Genomic DNA, 15,761 nt, shown 5'->3' on the forward strand with positions numbered 1-15,761 from the left:
TGCAAAATGTAAGAAATCACCAAGTAAATCTAGCATCCTTCCTGTGTAATCCCCATCTACTTTGAAAACCAATCAACCAAGCAGAACTTGATTCCATCCACCAAATGAGGGATCTTTACCAAAGGCATCATGATTTTTTTTATTATCCAGATTTGAAATTATACATACATATTTGATACCCAAACTTTGACAATCTTCACTCTTTTCTTTTAATGTCTCATTCATTTATCTTGTTTCCATCATCACTTCAGAAAAGGATCTTAGAGAAAAGGTTAAGGATTTGGGTTTTATCCCTGGGATAAACTAGTACTATTCAATAGAAATGTGATATGATTCACATTTCGAATTTTAAGTTTAATTGTAACCTTTCAAAAAATTAAGTAAGATTAAAATCAATAGTATATTTTACTTAACCCCAAATATCCATAATATTATCATTTCAATATGTAATCAGTATAAAAATTACTAATGAGATTTTTTGGTAATAATTCTGTACACATACTTTCACATTTCTATTTTATACTTACGATGAATTTAATTTAGATGCTAAATTTTATATTTTTTTATTAACTAGTTGATGTTCAGTTAGCATGAATTAATTATACATATTAATGGAGTCTGGTGTGATATTTACATACAAATACCCACATGCACCCATCAAGCCAAGCCTCTCCACCCACACCCTCTCCTACTTCCAGTAATCATTCTTCCACATTCAGATCAACTTGGTTTGGGTTGCCACATTTTCAATAACCAGGTGAAATATGGCCTTTGTCATAATAAAAGGGCATCTAACTGAACATTATTTTATGCTGATTCAGTTTTTAAATTTTAGATTTAAATTAAACCCCCAAATTTAGTTTCCCAAATATAATGACCAAATTCAAGTATTCAAATGCCACATGTGGTTAGCGGTCACTGTCTGGGACAGGGACCTCATGGACACTAAGAATCTTAAGATCAAAAGTGATACAGCCTGATTTACACTTTAAAAGTTCACTCAGGGTGTTGTGACCAGGTAAAAGTTGATGAGGGAAAGGATTTCAAAGAGTACTGCAGAAGTCCATGCAAGAGTTGGTGGTGAAAACAAATGAAGAAAGAGATATGAATGATAGTTAAGAAAGAGACTTCCAGTTATACAATGGAGTGCTATCATAACTTGGACTTATCTTGTATACTGTAAACAACAAAAAACTGTGAATAAAATATAAAAAATCTGAAAGTCATCCAAGATCTGTGGCAGCAGCAAGGAATTTCCAGGCAGAACTCTAATGGGAAACAGGGACTAAGTGACAAAGTCACTTTGTCCAATTCTGACACAATGGGGCTTGGTTTTAGTGGCTTCTCTGTATAATGGGGCCAGAAGCAAGGACTTGGTTCCAACCATGGTGACAAATTTGACATGATATGCTTTGCATACTAAACAGAGAGCTCCAAATGTCAATATCCTCAAGTTCAGTGAGAAACACAACCCCTCTCCCCACTCCTGCTTGCTACAGGAGACAAAATGAGAGTTACCTTGGTACTGAACCAAACGAAATTAAAAAAGAAAAAAAAAAAAAATCTGTGCCTGCAAAGTTGGAACCACAGTTTGCTTGGTTTTAGCCCAAGTGCAACTTCCTGATTGGTAGATGGGTCCTTGTTTGCCAGATTTGAATCAAGGTGGTTCAGGATTTCAGTGTTCCCCCAAACCAGGAAGAACCAAATGAAATGCTTCTTTATCCTAGTCCCAAAACACTGCTTACACGTATTGTTTCATGGATAATCAGCATTACATAGTTAAAAGAAATTCAAACACACAAGAAAAAATGACAACCAACTGACAGAGCCAATTGAAAAAAAGAAAAGAAACAAGAGCAAACAACCATCACCAATGAAGTTAGATGGACACAGAGAAGCTGTGAGAAGCAATCGGGGGAAAGATGAACAGAGAGCTATGTCTCAACAGTGATAAGGGAAACCTGAAGACATTGTACTGATACTTTTAACATCTAAAAGAATAAAACTGCTAACAAAACTATTTTTCAGATAAAGAAAAATCAGGTGAATTTTAGATGAAAGAGTTTATCTAGCTCGGTGCAGTGGCTCACACCTGCAATCGCAGCAGCTGAGACAGGAGGATTGCAAGTTTGAAGCCAGTCTCAGCAACTAAGCGAGGCCCTCAGCACTTAGTGAGACCCTGTCTCTAAATAAAAATACAAAAAAGGGCTGGGGATGTGGCTCACTGATGGAAAGCCCCTGGATTCAATCCCTACTACCAAATAAATAATAAATAAATAGTTTAGCAACAGCAGATGCTCACTAGAGGAAACCCTGAAAGATATTCTTCAGATGAGAGAAATATGTACAAAAGAGTGAAAAGCAAGCTGGGGAAGTGACACACATTCCTGTAACCTGCTACTTAGGAGACTGAGACAGGAGGATAGCAAATTTGAGGCCAGCCTGGGCAATTTAGCAACATTGGACCTCAAAATAAAATTTAAAAAGTTTGGAGATGTAGCTTAGTGGTTAAGCACTTGTCCCCTGTAACACACACACACACAAAGGAATGAAGATTTTAAAAGTTTGTAAATAAAGTAAACTATAACTGTGTAAAACTATAATAATCATGGTAGATTTTTAAGTAGTTTTGATATAAGATATGGAATTTAAATCATTATGTCTCTAAGAAGTCTTCTGTAAAGATTGACCAAAATCTTCAATGTTTTGTGAGCTGCTTTGTGTGTGTATACAGATGTCTGTTTTTAGACTTAATCCATAAACATGATAACATTGGACTTAAAAGATAAATAAAAATTGGATTTAAGTTGGTGGTTCAATGGCTTTGATATATTCTGATGACTGTGTGTAACTAACCCATGAGTGAAGACAAACTTTAGAAATGTTAACATGATTTTATCAATAAATGGAATTTAACATAGAAGAATGCCAGTGTTATTTTCCAATGAGGTTTAGACAAAATGAGTTCACAAATTAAAACAGAAAATTCCTTTGACAAAATTAAGTGAGCAAATCAGAAAAAAATAGAAGCTCACACTACAGTTTAGCTCCGATTTACTTAGAAAATGTAATTTCAAAGCACATACTAAATCGTTAGAAGGAAACATCTTGCCTCCACATGAGTATTTAGAGAAAAATTATTAAAGCTGCCAAGGGGTCAGGCAGGAGTCAGAAATTTTGTTGACTCAGAAGAAAATAAAGGCAAAAATTTGCTATGGCTTCTTGGAGAGAAATTTATCATTTCGCTTCTCTAAGGAGAAAATTAACTCTTAGAGAACAGGGGCCATCAATAAACATGGCAAATATTATGTCTGTAAATGATCCAAGTGCTTGAAAATCTGAAAACACTTTATTTTTCTGATGGATTGCAAAGCTCACACCTGATTGAACACTGTGTAATCCACCAATTCAAAAGAAGAGCTAGATGTGGATCCTGCAGAGTCACAATGTTGACATGAGCACATGAACACAAGTTGAGATGAATATGATAATTTTAGTACTGTTATGGACTCCTATGGGGAGGCATAGCATGAAAATAGAGTAACCTGGTTTTATAGTCAGTAATAAGCACTGTGTCGAACTCTGTAAAGATAGACAGAGGCCCAGTGACTTGGGATGCATAGCATGTTAGCTCTCTGAAGTGCCAACTAAAGTCTTACAAAGGGCATTTTCTACTCTGCCTTGAACATGAATAGACCTACGTGCCTTGAAAGGAAGTATTCATGGAGGAAAGGAGTAGTGTACCTGACACTTGCTACAGTTGGGCTCTAAAAGAAGTGTTAGTAAGTTTCACTTTGAGGACTGAAAGTCACAAGAAATCCAGTCCAGTTTTATTATGCAGAAGAAAGTTAACAATGATAAACCAGAGATGCTGTTTAGAAATTTGTGTTATTCCTCAAATCTTGCAGCTTTAATTTTGAAACAATTTTCATGGTTCCTATTGCAGCATAATAAACTACTCTCTACCTAGTGGCATTAATAGTCTGCTGGTCAGGTTTCTGCACAGGATGAGGTGGAGATGGCTTTTCTCTGCTTCATAGTGTCTGGGGACTTCATTGGGAAGACCTGAGGACTGAGGAGAACTTGATATTGGGACCTAGAATCATTGGAAGGATCATTCTCTCCTGCGTCAGGTGCCATCTGAAACAGCTTTCTGGGTGTGTGTGTGTGTGTGTGTTTTTTTTTTTCCTCACTCAGCATGGTGGCCTCAAGGGCATTGAACTTTTTACATGGTGTCTCCACATACAAAACAGAAGCTGCCTTGCCTTTTCTAGCCTTGCCTCAGAAGTCATCAGGAGCTTTTCCCTCGACTGTGTTGGTCAGCAGAAGACACACACTCTCCCCCTCTGGAGGACAGAAGTGTCAGATCACATTGAGGAGGAGCTCATGGAATGACATGGGAGAATGTTGTGGCCATCTTTGGAAAATACAGATATATTCACTATTTCTTCATAGAGATAAACATGAGTGGTAGTAAAATCTTTAAAACCAATAATGACTGTGTGGGAAAATTCATCTTTAGGGAAAACAAGGCTATTCCTGGGAACATCCCAAACCACCAGACCTCCTGCAGAGGATGATTATGACAGCAAAGAAAGAGGGTTGCTCTGGACTTAGGAAGTGGCTAGAAAAACCTCTGTCCCACATTAGGAGAGTCAACTTCCTGCACCACACACTGTGACGCGTGCAGACTCTCAAGCCATTCAAAGCTACTCTCTGTGCTCATCCATAAGATTCAAAGGCACCTGCACTGTGTCTGTTACAGTCCTGTCCTGAGTAATGAACTCAAGGCGTCTTGGTGACACTAAACTATATCTCACTAGCTAGGGGAGCTGGTTTGGCAAGAGACCTACTGATGTGACCATGAGGACTTTAAAGTTAAGATGCAAGGAAATGGGGAAAAAATGAAAATAGAAAATGTATAATAGGGAAGTCAATTGGAAATACTATATAATCCTGTAACTTGGGGTAGATTTCTACTAGTGCAGAGCATCTAAATGACCAACATATTTATTTGGTTAATGCAAGGCGCAAAGCTCAGCACCACCTTCTCCCTTCTCCTGTCACATTTCCTGTGAACGCTCTCCTTTCCCAGAATCACTCAGTGAAACAAGATTCAGGGAAACGGATACGGAGCCTCTAATTTTCTCTTGCTAATGGATTACACCCTTCTCCCACACCTTCCTTAAACACTCACCAGGTATGATTGTCAGATTTCTCTGGCAGAGGAAGTTGAAGAGTTTGCCAGATATTGGGCATTGAATGTAGTAAACAGAATAAGATGTAACTCAGGTGGGGCAGGCCTCTTAACTGGCCACAGTGATTTATTACAACTCATGCCTGCACCAGACACAGAGACCTTAAAGCAGGGTCAGTCACCTCAGAAGCTAACAGAGGAAAGAATCCAAAGGTAGAGTGTAAAGAAATACTTCGTCATCACAATCCTGCCCTGCAGTAATCTAACATGGCCAGAGGCAGCACACAAGACCGATAAGACAAGGTTGGCCCATCCCCTCATCCCAAACTTCAGACAAGACCAAAAACGTATCTGGCCCCTGAAGACAGGAAACTAATCCCAGGAATATATAAAGCAGGACAAAACTGTGAAAATGCCATCGCACACTAAGAAATCATTTTTTATTAGTGTGAACAGCAAAATTATTTTTACCTTAACAGAAAGATAGTGCACCAGCTCCATCTTGTGGAAAGATCAGTCCTCACCTATTTAGGATGCGCCCAACCTCCAGGCCTTCTTCCCCACAAGCAGAGCCCTCAACTTCTGGGGTTCCTTCAAGAGCAAGGGGGTATTATACCATGCATTCGTCCTAAGGTTCTGGTGATGTCCTGGATGCAGAGCTTCAGTTGCTGCAGGGCCTTAAGCAGGGCATCCTGGCTGGGCTGCAGGACAGCATGCGTTGCCTGAACAAGCGCCTGGGGATGAGATGTTCTGTTCACTAATATTCCCTTAAATAAGCCCACTGAGGTTTCATGACTGGAGAACCCAGGGGCAGGCACTTCCCTACCCCAAACTGCTGGACTGTCTGTCACAACTTCCTGGAAATATATATATATATATATATATATATATATTTTTTTTTTTTTTTTCAGTACTGGGAACTAAACCCAGAGGTGTTAAACCACTGAGCCCCATCCTAAACCCTTTTTAAAATATTTTATTTAGAGACAGGGTCTCGCTGAGTTACTTAGGGCCTTGCTAAGTTGCTGAGGCTGGATTCGAACTTGCAATCCTCCTGCCTCAGCCTCCCAAGTCACTGGGATAACAGGCGTGTGCCACCATGCCCAGCTGGGAGTATTCTTCCATGAAGTCTGTTGAAAGCCAGAATCTTTCTGGCCCCTTCCAGACAGAACGCTGGCTAGGTTTTTCTGAATCTTTCCAGTGGCTGCTATTTCTTATACCTCTTGCAGGACTGAGCTCTATTATTTTTTTCCCTTTTCTTCTGGATTTATCACACATTATATTCATTTCTACTGTATCTCCAACTAGGGCATCCTAACTCCAAAGCTCTGTCTTAGATAAAATCAGACAGATTCTAAAGCTCCCCCAGCTCCAGAGCTCCATCTGCTACAAAGCTCCTTCTCCTATAGCAGTCTCTGCCTTATCTGAACTGTTTGGAAGCTGAGATTTTATTCTGTACCTTCCAATGAACCAGACACATGCAAGAGAACTAAGGTGACCACATAGCTTCAGTTTTGAGTGAAAGAAAGTGTCATAAAAATTATACCAGGATTGATCACCCTACTAAGGACACAGTAGGCACTCAATAGATGCTTACCAGGGGAGGCAGTGAAGAAAGGCATAAGCCAACAAATATCTTTAGGAAAGGTATAAAGCTCTGGCTAACCACATACTACTCTACTGTCTTTTGTCTGATATCTGGCCTTTTGATATGTGTAGGACACCAGAAAAAAATTCATATTTGCAATCACCAGGGCAAGGTCATCTTAATGCTACCTTCCAGCACTAAATACATTTTATTTCATTTTTCTCTGAATCTTTGCAAAGTAATTTTCTTTGTCAGGAACATATTTGTGTGTATTTCTTATCTCTCTCTCACTTTCTCACCATTCAGGTTTTAACTTAGCTGTCATATCTCTGGGGAAGCTTTTCCTGATCCTTTAACTCTAGATTAGACTTATCTTTTCATGAAACACGGCATTTTTCTCCTTTTCACACTCTATTAATCCGTCTCCCTCCACTGGATCGCAAGCTTCCGTCAAGGAAACAATTTCCGTCTTGTTTGCCTTGACTTCCCATTCCCAGAGTGATGCATAGAGAAATTTTCTACTCCAAGTTTTATAGCAGTTGAGCAAATAAAGCTAACACTGAGTTTAGATCTCTTCTCTCAGATTTGAACTAAGTAGGACACGGTCAACGTTCATCGGCATTGAAACAATTCTACTTCAGAGAAAGGAACTGGGGTGGGGGAGAATAAAGCTCAGACTGATTTCTCAATTTAAAAGAAAAAAAAGTGCTATAAAGTGAGAAGATACCTTAATTCCAGGCACGGCTGCTTTCTCCACTAAAACAGTCACCAGGATGAAACCACGCAGACTCTCTCCCCCAGGAAAGAGGATGATGGTGTCCAAGTTACTTGGGAAGAAAATTGTCACGTGGTTAGAGGGGAGGACACTGTGCTGCAAATACTCACTGTCATACTGCAGATGCAGTCAGGGAAACATTTTATCTACTCCTTAAGACAAACTTGAGGATGAACATCCACCTTCAACAACATGAGGGAGGAAAGAGGCTAATAGGTTGGAGTCCAAGTTCACCTTACCTGAGGACTCTCAAAGTTTAGCATGGCCCTGACGATCCTGGACCACCAACCCAGTGGAATGGCCAGTCAAAACATGGATGGGCAGTTCTTAGCAAAAAGCATAGTCGTTTCTTTAGGATCACATCATTACTGTCCAAAACCAAGGAGTCTTAGAGCTGGGTTGGACCATGTGCCCTTCTTATAGACATGAAAATATGACCCAGAGACACAAAAGAGCTTATTCAGGGTCAATGTATAGCTCATATGGTCATAACTAGACCAGTGTTCCTTTAATCTGAAATTAAATACCGTCTAATAAACAGGAGCTATAAGACCATTACGGAGGAATATATTTAAAAAAAATGACCTGTTGTCCTTTAAATTGATTTAAATATCTCAGATGTAGATCCAATCTACAAAACCTATAAAGTTAACTCCAAAGATTACTGTAACATAGATGTTACTCACAGTTTAAGCATGAGAACAGAGCAAAACAAAGGAAAACAGAATGAAACAAAACAAAGTCAGGAATTGCATTATTCAGCAGAGTTACATTAGCTTGGGGAGTGATGTTTTCACCTTTCACACCACTACCTTGTGAACTACAGCTTTTATTCTGGACTCTTTTTTAATAGAATCTGAAATCTGAGGATAGGAGAGGCAACAGTGGCTTCAGGGGTAGCTTTGCTTTCGAGGAAAAGTGGACCCTAGACCAGACTACACCTTCACCAGCCATGTGCAGTGGCTCATGCCTGTAACCCCAGCAGCTCGGGAGGCTGAGGCAGGAGGATTGTGGGTTCAAAGCCAGCCTCAGCAAACTGAGGCCCTAAGCAACTCATTGAGACCCTGTCTCTAAATAAAATACAAAATAAGGCTGCGGATGTGGCTCTGTGGTTGAGTGCCTCTGAGTTAAATCCCTGGTACCAAAAAAAAAAAAAAAAAAGTCTTAACCAGACCTGCCCCATGAACTCCAGTCCATATAATAATGAGATATCTCAAAGGGATTTTTCTCTAGGTGTGATCTGCCTACAATTTGGATTTTCATAGAAGTTATTGTGAGACAGAAACATTTTTCAGTGCATTAGACTTCAAAGAGTCACATTCTTGGTGAAGTTCTTTTTAAAATCTGTTTGTTTCCTTATATTGCACTTTACTTGCTTTATTATGCACAGATCAAGAAAATAATGAAATAAAGAAAAATAAGTCTCTCATTCTTACAAGATAAAGTCAACTATCTCAACATTTTGGATGGTTAATTTTTGGCATATTTCCTTCTTATCTTTTTTATGCATTTCTATATAGTCGATATTGTACTATTGGAATGCTTCCCTTTATGTTCTATTGTAAACTTTAAAAGTTAGTGTGGATTCTAGAGTGAATAAAAGATTTCTGACAACTTACCTAATTTCCAGGGGTCTAGCCAAAGTTCAGTTATTGGCAACCACCAAGAGAAGGAAAAAAAAAAAAAAAAAAAAGAACAAGTGAGTTTGTAAACCAGATGTAGCTTCTAGGGTCACATGTACCCAGGCACACATACTCATGTATGATGCACACTCACACACACATACATTCACACACATCTTGCGTGTCGCAGATTGTGACTGGACTATGAACCACTGTGTGATAAGGAATGAGCCAAATCTCAGCTCACACATCAGCCCCAAAATATTTGGCCTGGTATTTTATTCCTCTTACACTTGTGTAATTAGCACCAAACCACTTCTTTATTATAGTTATTCTCCTCCTACCAATTTTTTTTTCTAAGACTTGCCTTAGATCAAATTAATCCCCCTCAGCATGCTTTTTCCTGATCGTCAAAGTCAACACGGATGTCATTTTCCAAAATTCCAATGAACATCAACCTTGTCTGCTTTGTCTCATTATTTAGCCCCTTTGGGAGTCCTTTGCTTCTACGTCTTTCATGTATTCAAAGCATTTAGCTCTGTGCTAGACATATTAAAAGACTTCAAGAAATACCAAGAAGGCTATGTGAGGAAGCCCAGGACTGTGTCTGCTTATCTGGGATTAAATAAGTCCTACACTCTCACTCCGAAGGACACCAGCCTTCTCTTGTGTTTTTGACTTTCCCAATCCAGTACTGCCATTTTCCCTTCGACATTCTTTTCTCTGCTTCTTTTCTGAATCATAAATCTAGCTTATTCAATATTCAATGCATTGACAAGAATAACTCATGAACATATATTCATTATTTCTTCCCACCCAAATTCTAAGCTGGATTTAGTTATTTTCAATGGTCACAACTTCTGTTATTAAAGTATGATTGGTCAAAAATAAAAATTATTAGAGGAAACAAAATTTCAGGTCTCAGAGGTCCTTAAAGACATGAGATGACCCATTCTTTCTTCTTCCAAGGGGATATAAATTAACCTTAAAAACTAGGTTATGTATTAAGTGTTTAATCCTTTATAGTAGAGTCCCATCATCTCCTTCAGGAATCCTTGGCTAAATACAACCATAAGGCTAAAGAAGCTCTTTCTTACATCCAACCTGCATGTCTCTTCAACTATTTCAATCCATCACAAAAGTAAGTGTTATATCTTGCATTTATAGCCAGAAATAAATTTGGCTGTGAAAATAAAGTTCAAAGAGAAATTTAACACTTCTATCCCACCCATTTCTGACTACTGGATTTCATTTGTTATAAAACCATGCTATTCATTCCATAGACAAAAGCTTTTGTTCCCAGCATAATTGTCAAAAAGTGATGTGCTGGTGGAATTGATGACATTATTAATCAAATTCTCAGTCCAACATACCTAGAACACCAACTCCCAAGTTGCATATAATCATTATTTTATGATCACTACATAATGATTATTTATTGAAGGTCCTAACTTGACTTCTATGGAGGGCATATCAGGAAATAAACAATTTGTTGAGAAGGAATGAGTGAATTAAGGTGAGAAGAAATGAGTAAAGTAGCATTATACAGGACCTTGAAGGTTGGGCTGAAAAATTTAGATATGATATGAAATCAGCAAGAAAAAGTGGTTTGGGCCATGTATTCATAGTGGACTGGGGGGAATCATGTTCAAGTTCAACCTTTCTTTGAAACCACAAAACAGACAATAAATGTGAACATCCCTAATGATAAAGTAATTGAAAAAATCCTGGGCCTTCATTGTGGGGAGAGGTGAAATTTTAAGGCCACCTCTTACTGAGTTTCAGTCTGTCAAAATCGAAGCATTCTCTCCCTTCCTTACCCTTCTGGATTCTTTTTTGTCCAGTTTGCCAGCACAAAGTCTGAGTGGGTCAGGATAGGAGGGACCCCCAAGTTCCTGGAAACTTCGACAAAGGGAATGGCAAGATTTCTTGGCAGCACCTTTCAGATATAAATTCAGACAAATATCATATTCTAGAAAGAATGTGGCAGAGGAAATAACTATGGTTGTTTTTTTTTTTGTTTTGTTTTGTTTTGTTTTGTTTTCCAGCAATCCTGTAGTTAAGAAATGATTTGGGGATCAAATTTGAATTAGTAGAGTGATCCTTATTCACATATTTCCCACAGACATCCATGAATAGTAACAAACTGGCAATACCATTTATGAGTACACACTGCAATATATGGGAAAATTACTAACCTCAGAAACTGACTATGCAAGGAACATTACTAAAACAGGACTAAGGAAATCAGCCATGGTAAAAATCTTTCTCTAGATAGATAGTTGATGTCTAGATACAGATACACATAGATGAAAATACATGTGTGTGCCTGTGTGTTTATGTGCCAATTAGAGAGATCGGAGCACACTAGAGAAGAATGAGAACATTTCAGTCTATTTAGAAACCAAGTCTGTGGGTCACTTCATAAGTCAAACCCAGTGATGACTTTCAAGTAAACCACTTCTGGACAGACCCTATTTATCCTCTTCTGGCTCTTCTGACTCTTTGCATAACTTTTTGTAGTTTCAATCCTTACTTTGGGATATGAAGTCCCTGGTTCCACTACTCATGGTATAGCATCTTTAAAATACACCCCGTATCCTTACATCCAAAGATCCTTCCAGTCACAGAACCCCTGTCCCCTTCTCCACCTTTTCGGGTGCTAATCTCTGGAGTTTTCTTGAACAGATGCCACAGAGCCTAAAGTGCTTACAGTTCAGAAAAGCTACTCAGATCCATTGGGGTTCTCTATTTAAATTAAGGGTAAATGAGATCAGATTTTTAAAAAACCACGTTTGTAGGCTCCACATCTCCTTACCTCATATCCTTTTAAGAAAGGAATTATTAAAGAAGCTCTACTTCACATTTTTTTTTAAACTTGGAGTTTTAGATAGACTTGGGACAAGCTTTTTAAATAGAAAATTATAAAGAAATTTGAGGAATTTTGAAACTCGAAACAGAGGAAAACTTTTCCTAGAAGGCAAGGGCAGGGGGACATTGGGGAAGTGAGGTACTAAGAAGTCAAGAAGGAGTTCCGGACTGCCTGAGTTCCACCTCTGAGTGGCACCTTCTAAGCAGCTTCTTTTGCCCTCTTCCCCCTCTTCTTTTTGCTGCCATTGTGGTGCATGAGCTATATTCAGTTCCTCACCATGTCTTCTCACAAGACTTTCAGGACCAAGTCTGAAAGTCAAGTTTTGTTGGCCAAAAAAACAAAAGCAAAATCGTCTCATTGCCCAGTGAATTTGAATGAAAACTGGTAATAAAATCAGGTACAATTCCAAGAGGAGACATTGGAAGAGAACCAAGCTGGGTCTATAAGGAAATGAAATGGCACATATATTTATGCTGCGTCAAGGCTGTGATTGATCATCTTGTCATGTCTGCACTATCAGGACAGTTGGGAAGAATTAACTGGGAATGTGAGCTTTCTTTAGTTACAAAGGTGCTGTAGTACTGGTTTTGGTTGGTTCAGCAATAAATATGTGAAACATTTGAAAAAAAAAAAAAAGGAGTTACAACAAGAGTCAGACACATGGTCAACACAAATATGAAAAAATGCTCAATATCATTAGCCATGAAGGAAATGCAATCAAAACCAAAATCAGATGTCATCTCACCTCATTCACAATACTAATTATCAAAAATGGATAAATAAATAAACAAACAAAAATAACAAATGCTGGTGAGCATGCAGGAAAAAAAAAAGAACCTTTATACACTGTTTTGGGGAATACAAATTAGCATAGCCACTCTGGGAAACAGTATGGAGATTTCTCAAAAAACTAAAAGTGCTCTGGCTACATATTCCAAGGAAATGAAATCGGCATACAAAAAAGAGTCATCTGCAAATTGCAGTAGTATTTACAACAGCCACGATATGGAATCAGCCCGGGTGCCTATCAACAGATGAATGGATAAAGAAAATGTGATATTATACAAAATAGTGTATTAGTCATAAAAAAGAATGAATTCTTCTCATTTCCAACAAAATGGGTGTAACCAGAGGATATTATATTAAGTGAAATTAGCCAGACACAGAAAAATGAGTGCCACATATTCTTATATATGGAAACTTTTAAAAAATTGAAATGAAAAGAGAATAGTGATTAATTATGAATTGAAAGGGGTATGTTTGGAGAGGGTGGAAAAAGGAAGATTGAATTTAATAAGTGCATGGAAATATAAATGAACTCCATTAATACATGCAATCAATATGTGTTAATAAGAACATTTAAAAACAAAGTTGAGAGATGACCCGAGGCCAGGTCTGAGGGCTAGAAATGAGGAGCCCTGTGGGTGGCTTAGAACTACGTGGATACAGCTCTAGGCTGGAGCCTACCTCCCCCTGCCCTTTCTCTACTTTTCCTTCTATTTTAGGACAATGGTCTAGGGAGCTGATGTCATAAAGAGACTCATTGGGATATCCCTGTGCCTAGATTTCAAACTTCTCAAGATCAGACATGTAACTTTTTTAAGATGAGATGTACGTCATAAAAACCCTGAAGCAGCTCTGCACTCTTTGTCCCTCAGTTTTCTCTGCTTTGGGAGGAATAAGAGGTCAAATCAATCAGGCAGACAAACTGGGGACAGGCTCTATTATTTAAAATAAGGGTAACTTTCTGATTTCTGGAATAGGTACATTTGTAAAAAAATGAAAAAGAACTACAAAGCAATAGTAACAAAAACGGCATGGTATTGGTACCAAAATAGAAAGGTAGATCAATGGTACAGAATAGAGGACACGGACACAAACCCAAATAAATACAATTTTCTCATACTAGACAAAGGGGCCAAAAATATGCAATGGAGAAAAGATAGCCTCTTCAACAAATGGTGCTGGGAGAATTGGAAATCCATATGCAACAGAATGAAACTAAACCCATATCTCTCACCATGCACGAAACTAAACTCAAAATGGATTAAGGACCTCGGAATCAGACCAGAGACCCTGCAGATTATAGAAGAAAAAGTAGGTCCAAATCTTCACCTTGTTGGTCTAGGACCAGACTTCCTTAACAGGACTCCCATAGCACAAGAAATAAAAGCTAGAATCAACCACTGGGATAGATTCAAACTAAAAAGCTTTCTCTCAGCAAAGGAAACTATCAGCAATGCGAAGAAAGAGCCTACAGAGTGGGAGAATATCTTTGCCAATCATACTTCAGATAGAGCACTAATCTCCAGAATCTATAAAGAACTCAAAAAACTCTACTCCAAGAATTCAAACAGTCCAGTCAACAAATGGGCTAAGGAAATGAATAGACACTTCACAGAAGAAGATCTACAAGCAATCAACAAACATATGAAAAAATGTTCAACATCTCTAGTAATAAGAGAAATGCAAATCAAAACCACCCTAAGGTTCCATCTCACCCCAATTAGAATGGCGATTATCAAGAATACGAGCAACAACAGGTGTTGGCGAGGATGTGGGGAGAAAGGTACACTCATACACTGCTGGTGGGGCTGCAAATTAGTGCAGCCGCTATGGAAAGCAGTGTGGAGATTCCTTAGAAATGGAACCACCATTTGACCCAGCTATCCCACTCCTTGGCCTATACCCAAAGGACTTAAAATCTGCATACTACAGAAATACAGCCACATCAATGTTCATAGCTGCTCAATTCACAATAGCCAGACTGTGGAACCAACCTAGATGCCCTTCAATTGATGAGTGGATAAAGAAACTGTGGTATATATATACTATGGAATATTACTCAGCCATAAAGAATGATAAAATTATGACATTTGCAGGCAAATGGATGAAATTGGAGAATATCATGCTAAGTGAGATAAGCCAATCTCAAAAAGCCAAAGGACGAATGATATCGCTAATAAGTGGAGGTTGACACATAATGGGGGGGAGGGAAGGGTTAGAGTTAGGGTTAGGGAGGGGGGCAAGTACAGAGGAAGGAACTACTGTATAGAGGGTAAAGAGGGGTGGGAGGGGTGGGGGGAAGGGAAAAAAATAACAGAATGAATCAAACAACATTGCTCTATGTAAATTTATGATTACACAAATGGTATGCCTTTACGCCATGTACAAACAGAGAAACAACATGTATCCCATTTGTTTACAATAAAAAAAAAAAAAAAAAAAATGAAAAAGAATATTAATTTATAAGATGGGTAGTAGAGCCAGGGAATTTGTTTCCCAAAGTGTAGGTTGTAACTAAAAATGTTTATGCAAATGATCAGAAGAGAATAGAATAGTATCAAAAGATAGGCTAATAATTAGCCTAGAGTGCAGTATTAAACAAATAAAGTTTAGTGTCATAGGTGTCAATATGTCCCTCTGGGGAAAGAAGGCTCCACTAGGGAAATCAGAAGAGCTGGGTTCTGGCCCTGGCTTTTTTACTAATTTGCTCTCTGACTTTGGACAAGGAACTTAACTTCTGTGCTCCTCAGTTTGTAAAACGGGCATAGTATAACCCTATTTGTGAGATCATAAAAAAGCATCCAAAATCACTGATACGTAAGTCTTCAATGTTTTTTTCCAGGATGTCTTCAAATGCAGCTCTTCGCACATTCATGGAAGAAGGTGCCAGTTCTCAAAGGCTAATAAAAGGCAAACTGACT

At 38.4% G+C, this 15,761-nt stretch overlaps 1 protein-coding gene across 1 annotated transcript in view; it reads right to left on the minus strand.

Annotated features, from left to right (window-relative positions):
- Positions 1–15,761, minus strand: part of IDO2 (indoleamine 2,3-dioxygenase 2) — a 60,659-nt gene that overhangs the window by 17,767 nt on the left and 27,131 nt on the right. Inside the window, exons 4-7 of the mRNA XM_079142170.1 lie at positions 11,003–11,121; positions 9,180–9,194; positions 7,513–7,612; positions 5,814–5,931 (exon numbers count right to left, since the gene is read on the minus strand). Of these exons, the coding sequence (XP_078998296.1) occupies positions 5,814–5,931; positions 7,513–7,612; positions 9,180–9,194; positions 11,003–11,121 (352 nt within the window). The remainder of the gene's footprint in view (positions 1–5,813; positions 5,932–7,512; positions 7,613–9,179; positions 9,195–11,002; positions 11,122–15,761) is intronic.

Source organism: Sciurus vulgaris (genome assembly GCF_902686455.1).
Source record: "Sciurus vulgaris genome assembly, chromosome: 5".
Classification (NCBI taxonomy): Eukaryota; Metazoa; Chordata; class Mammalia; order Rodentia; family Sciuridae; genus Sciurus; species Sciurus vulgaris.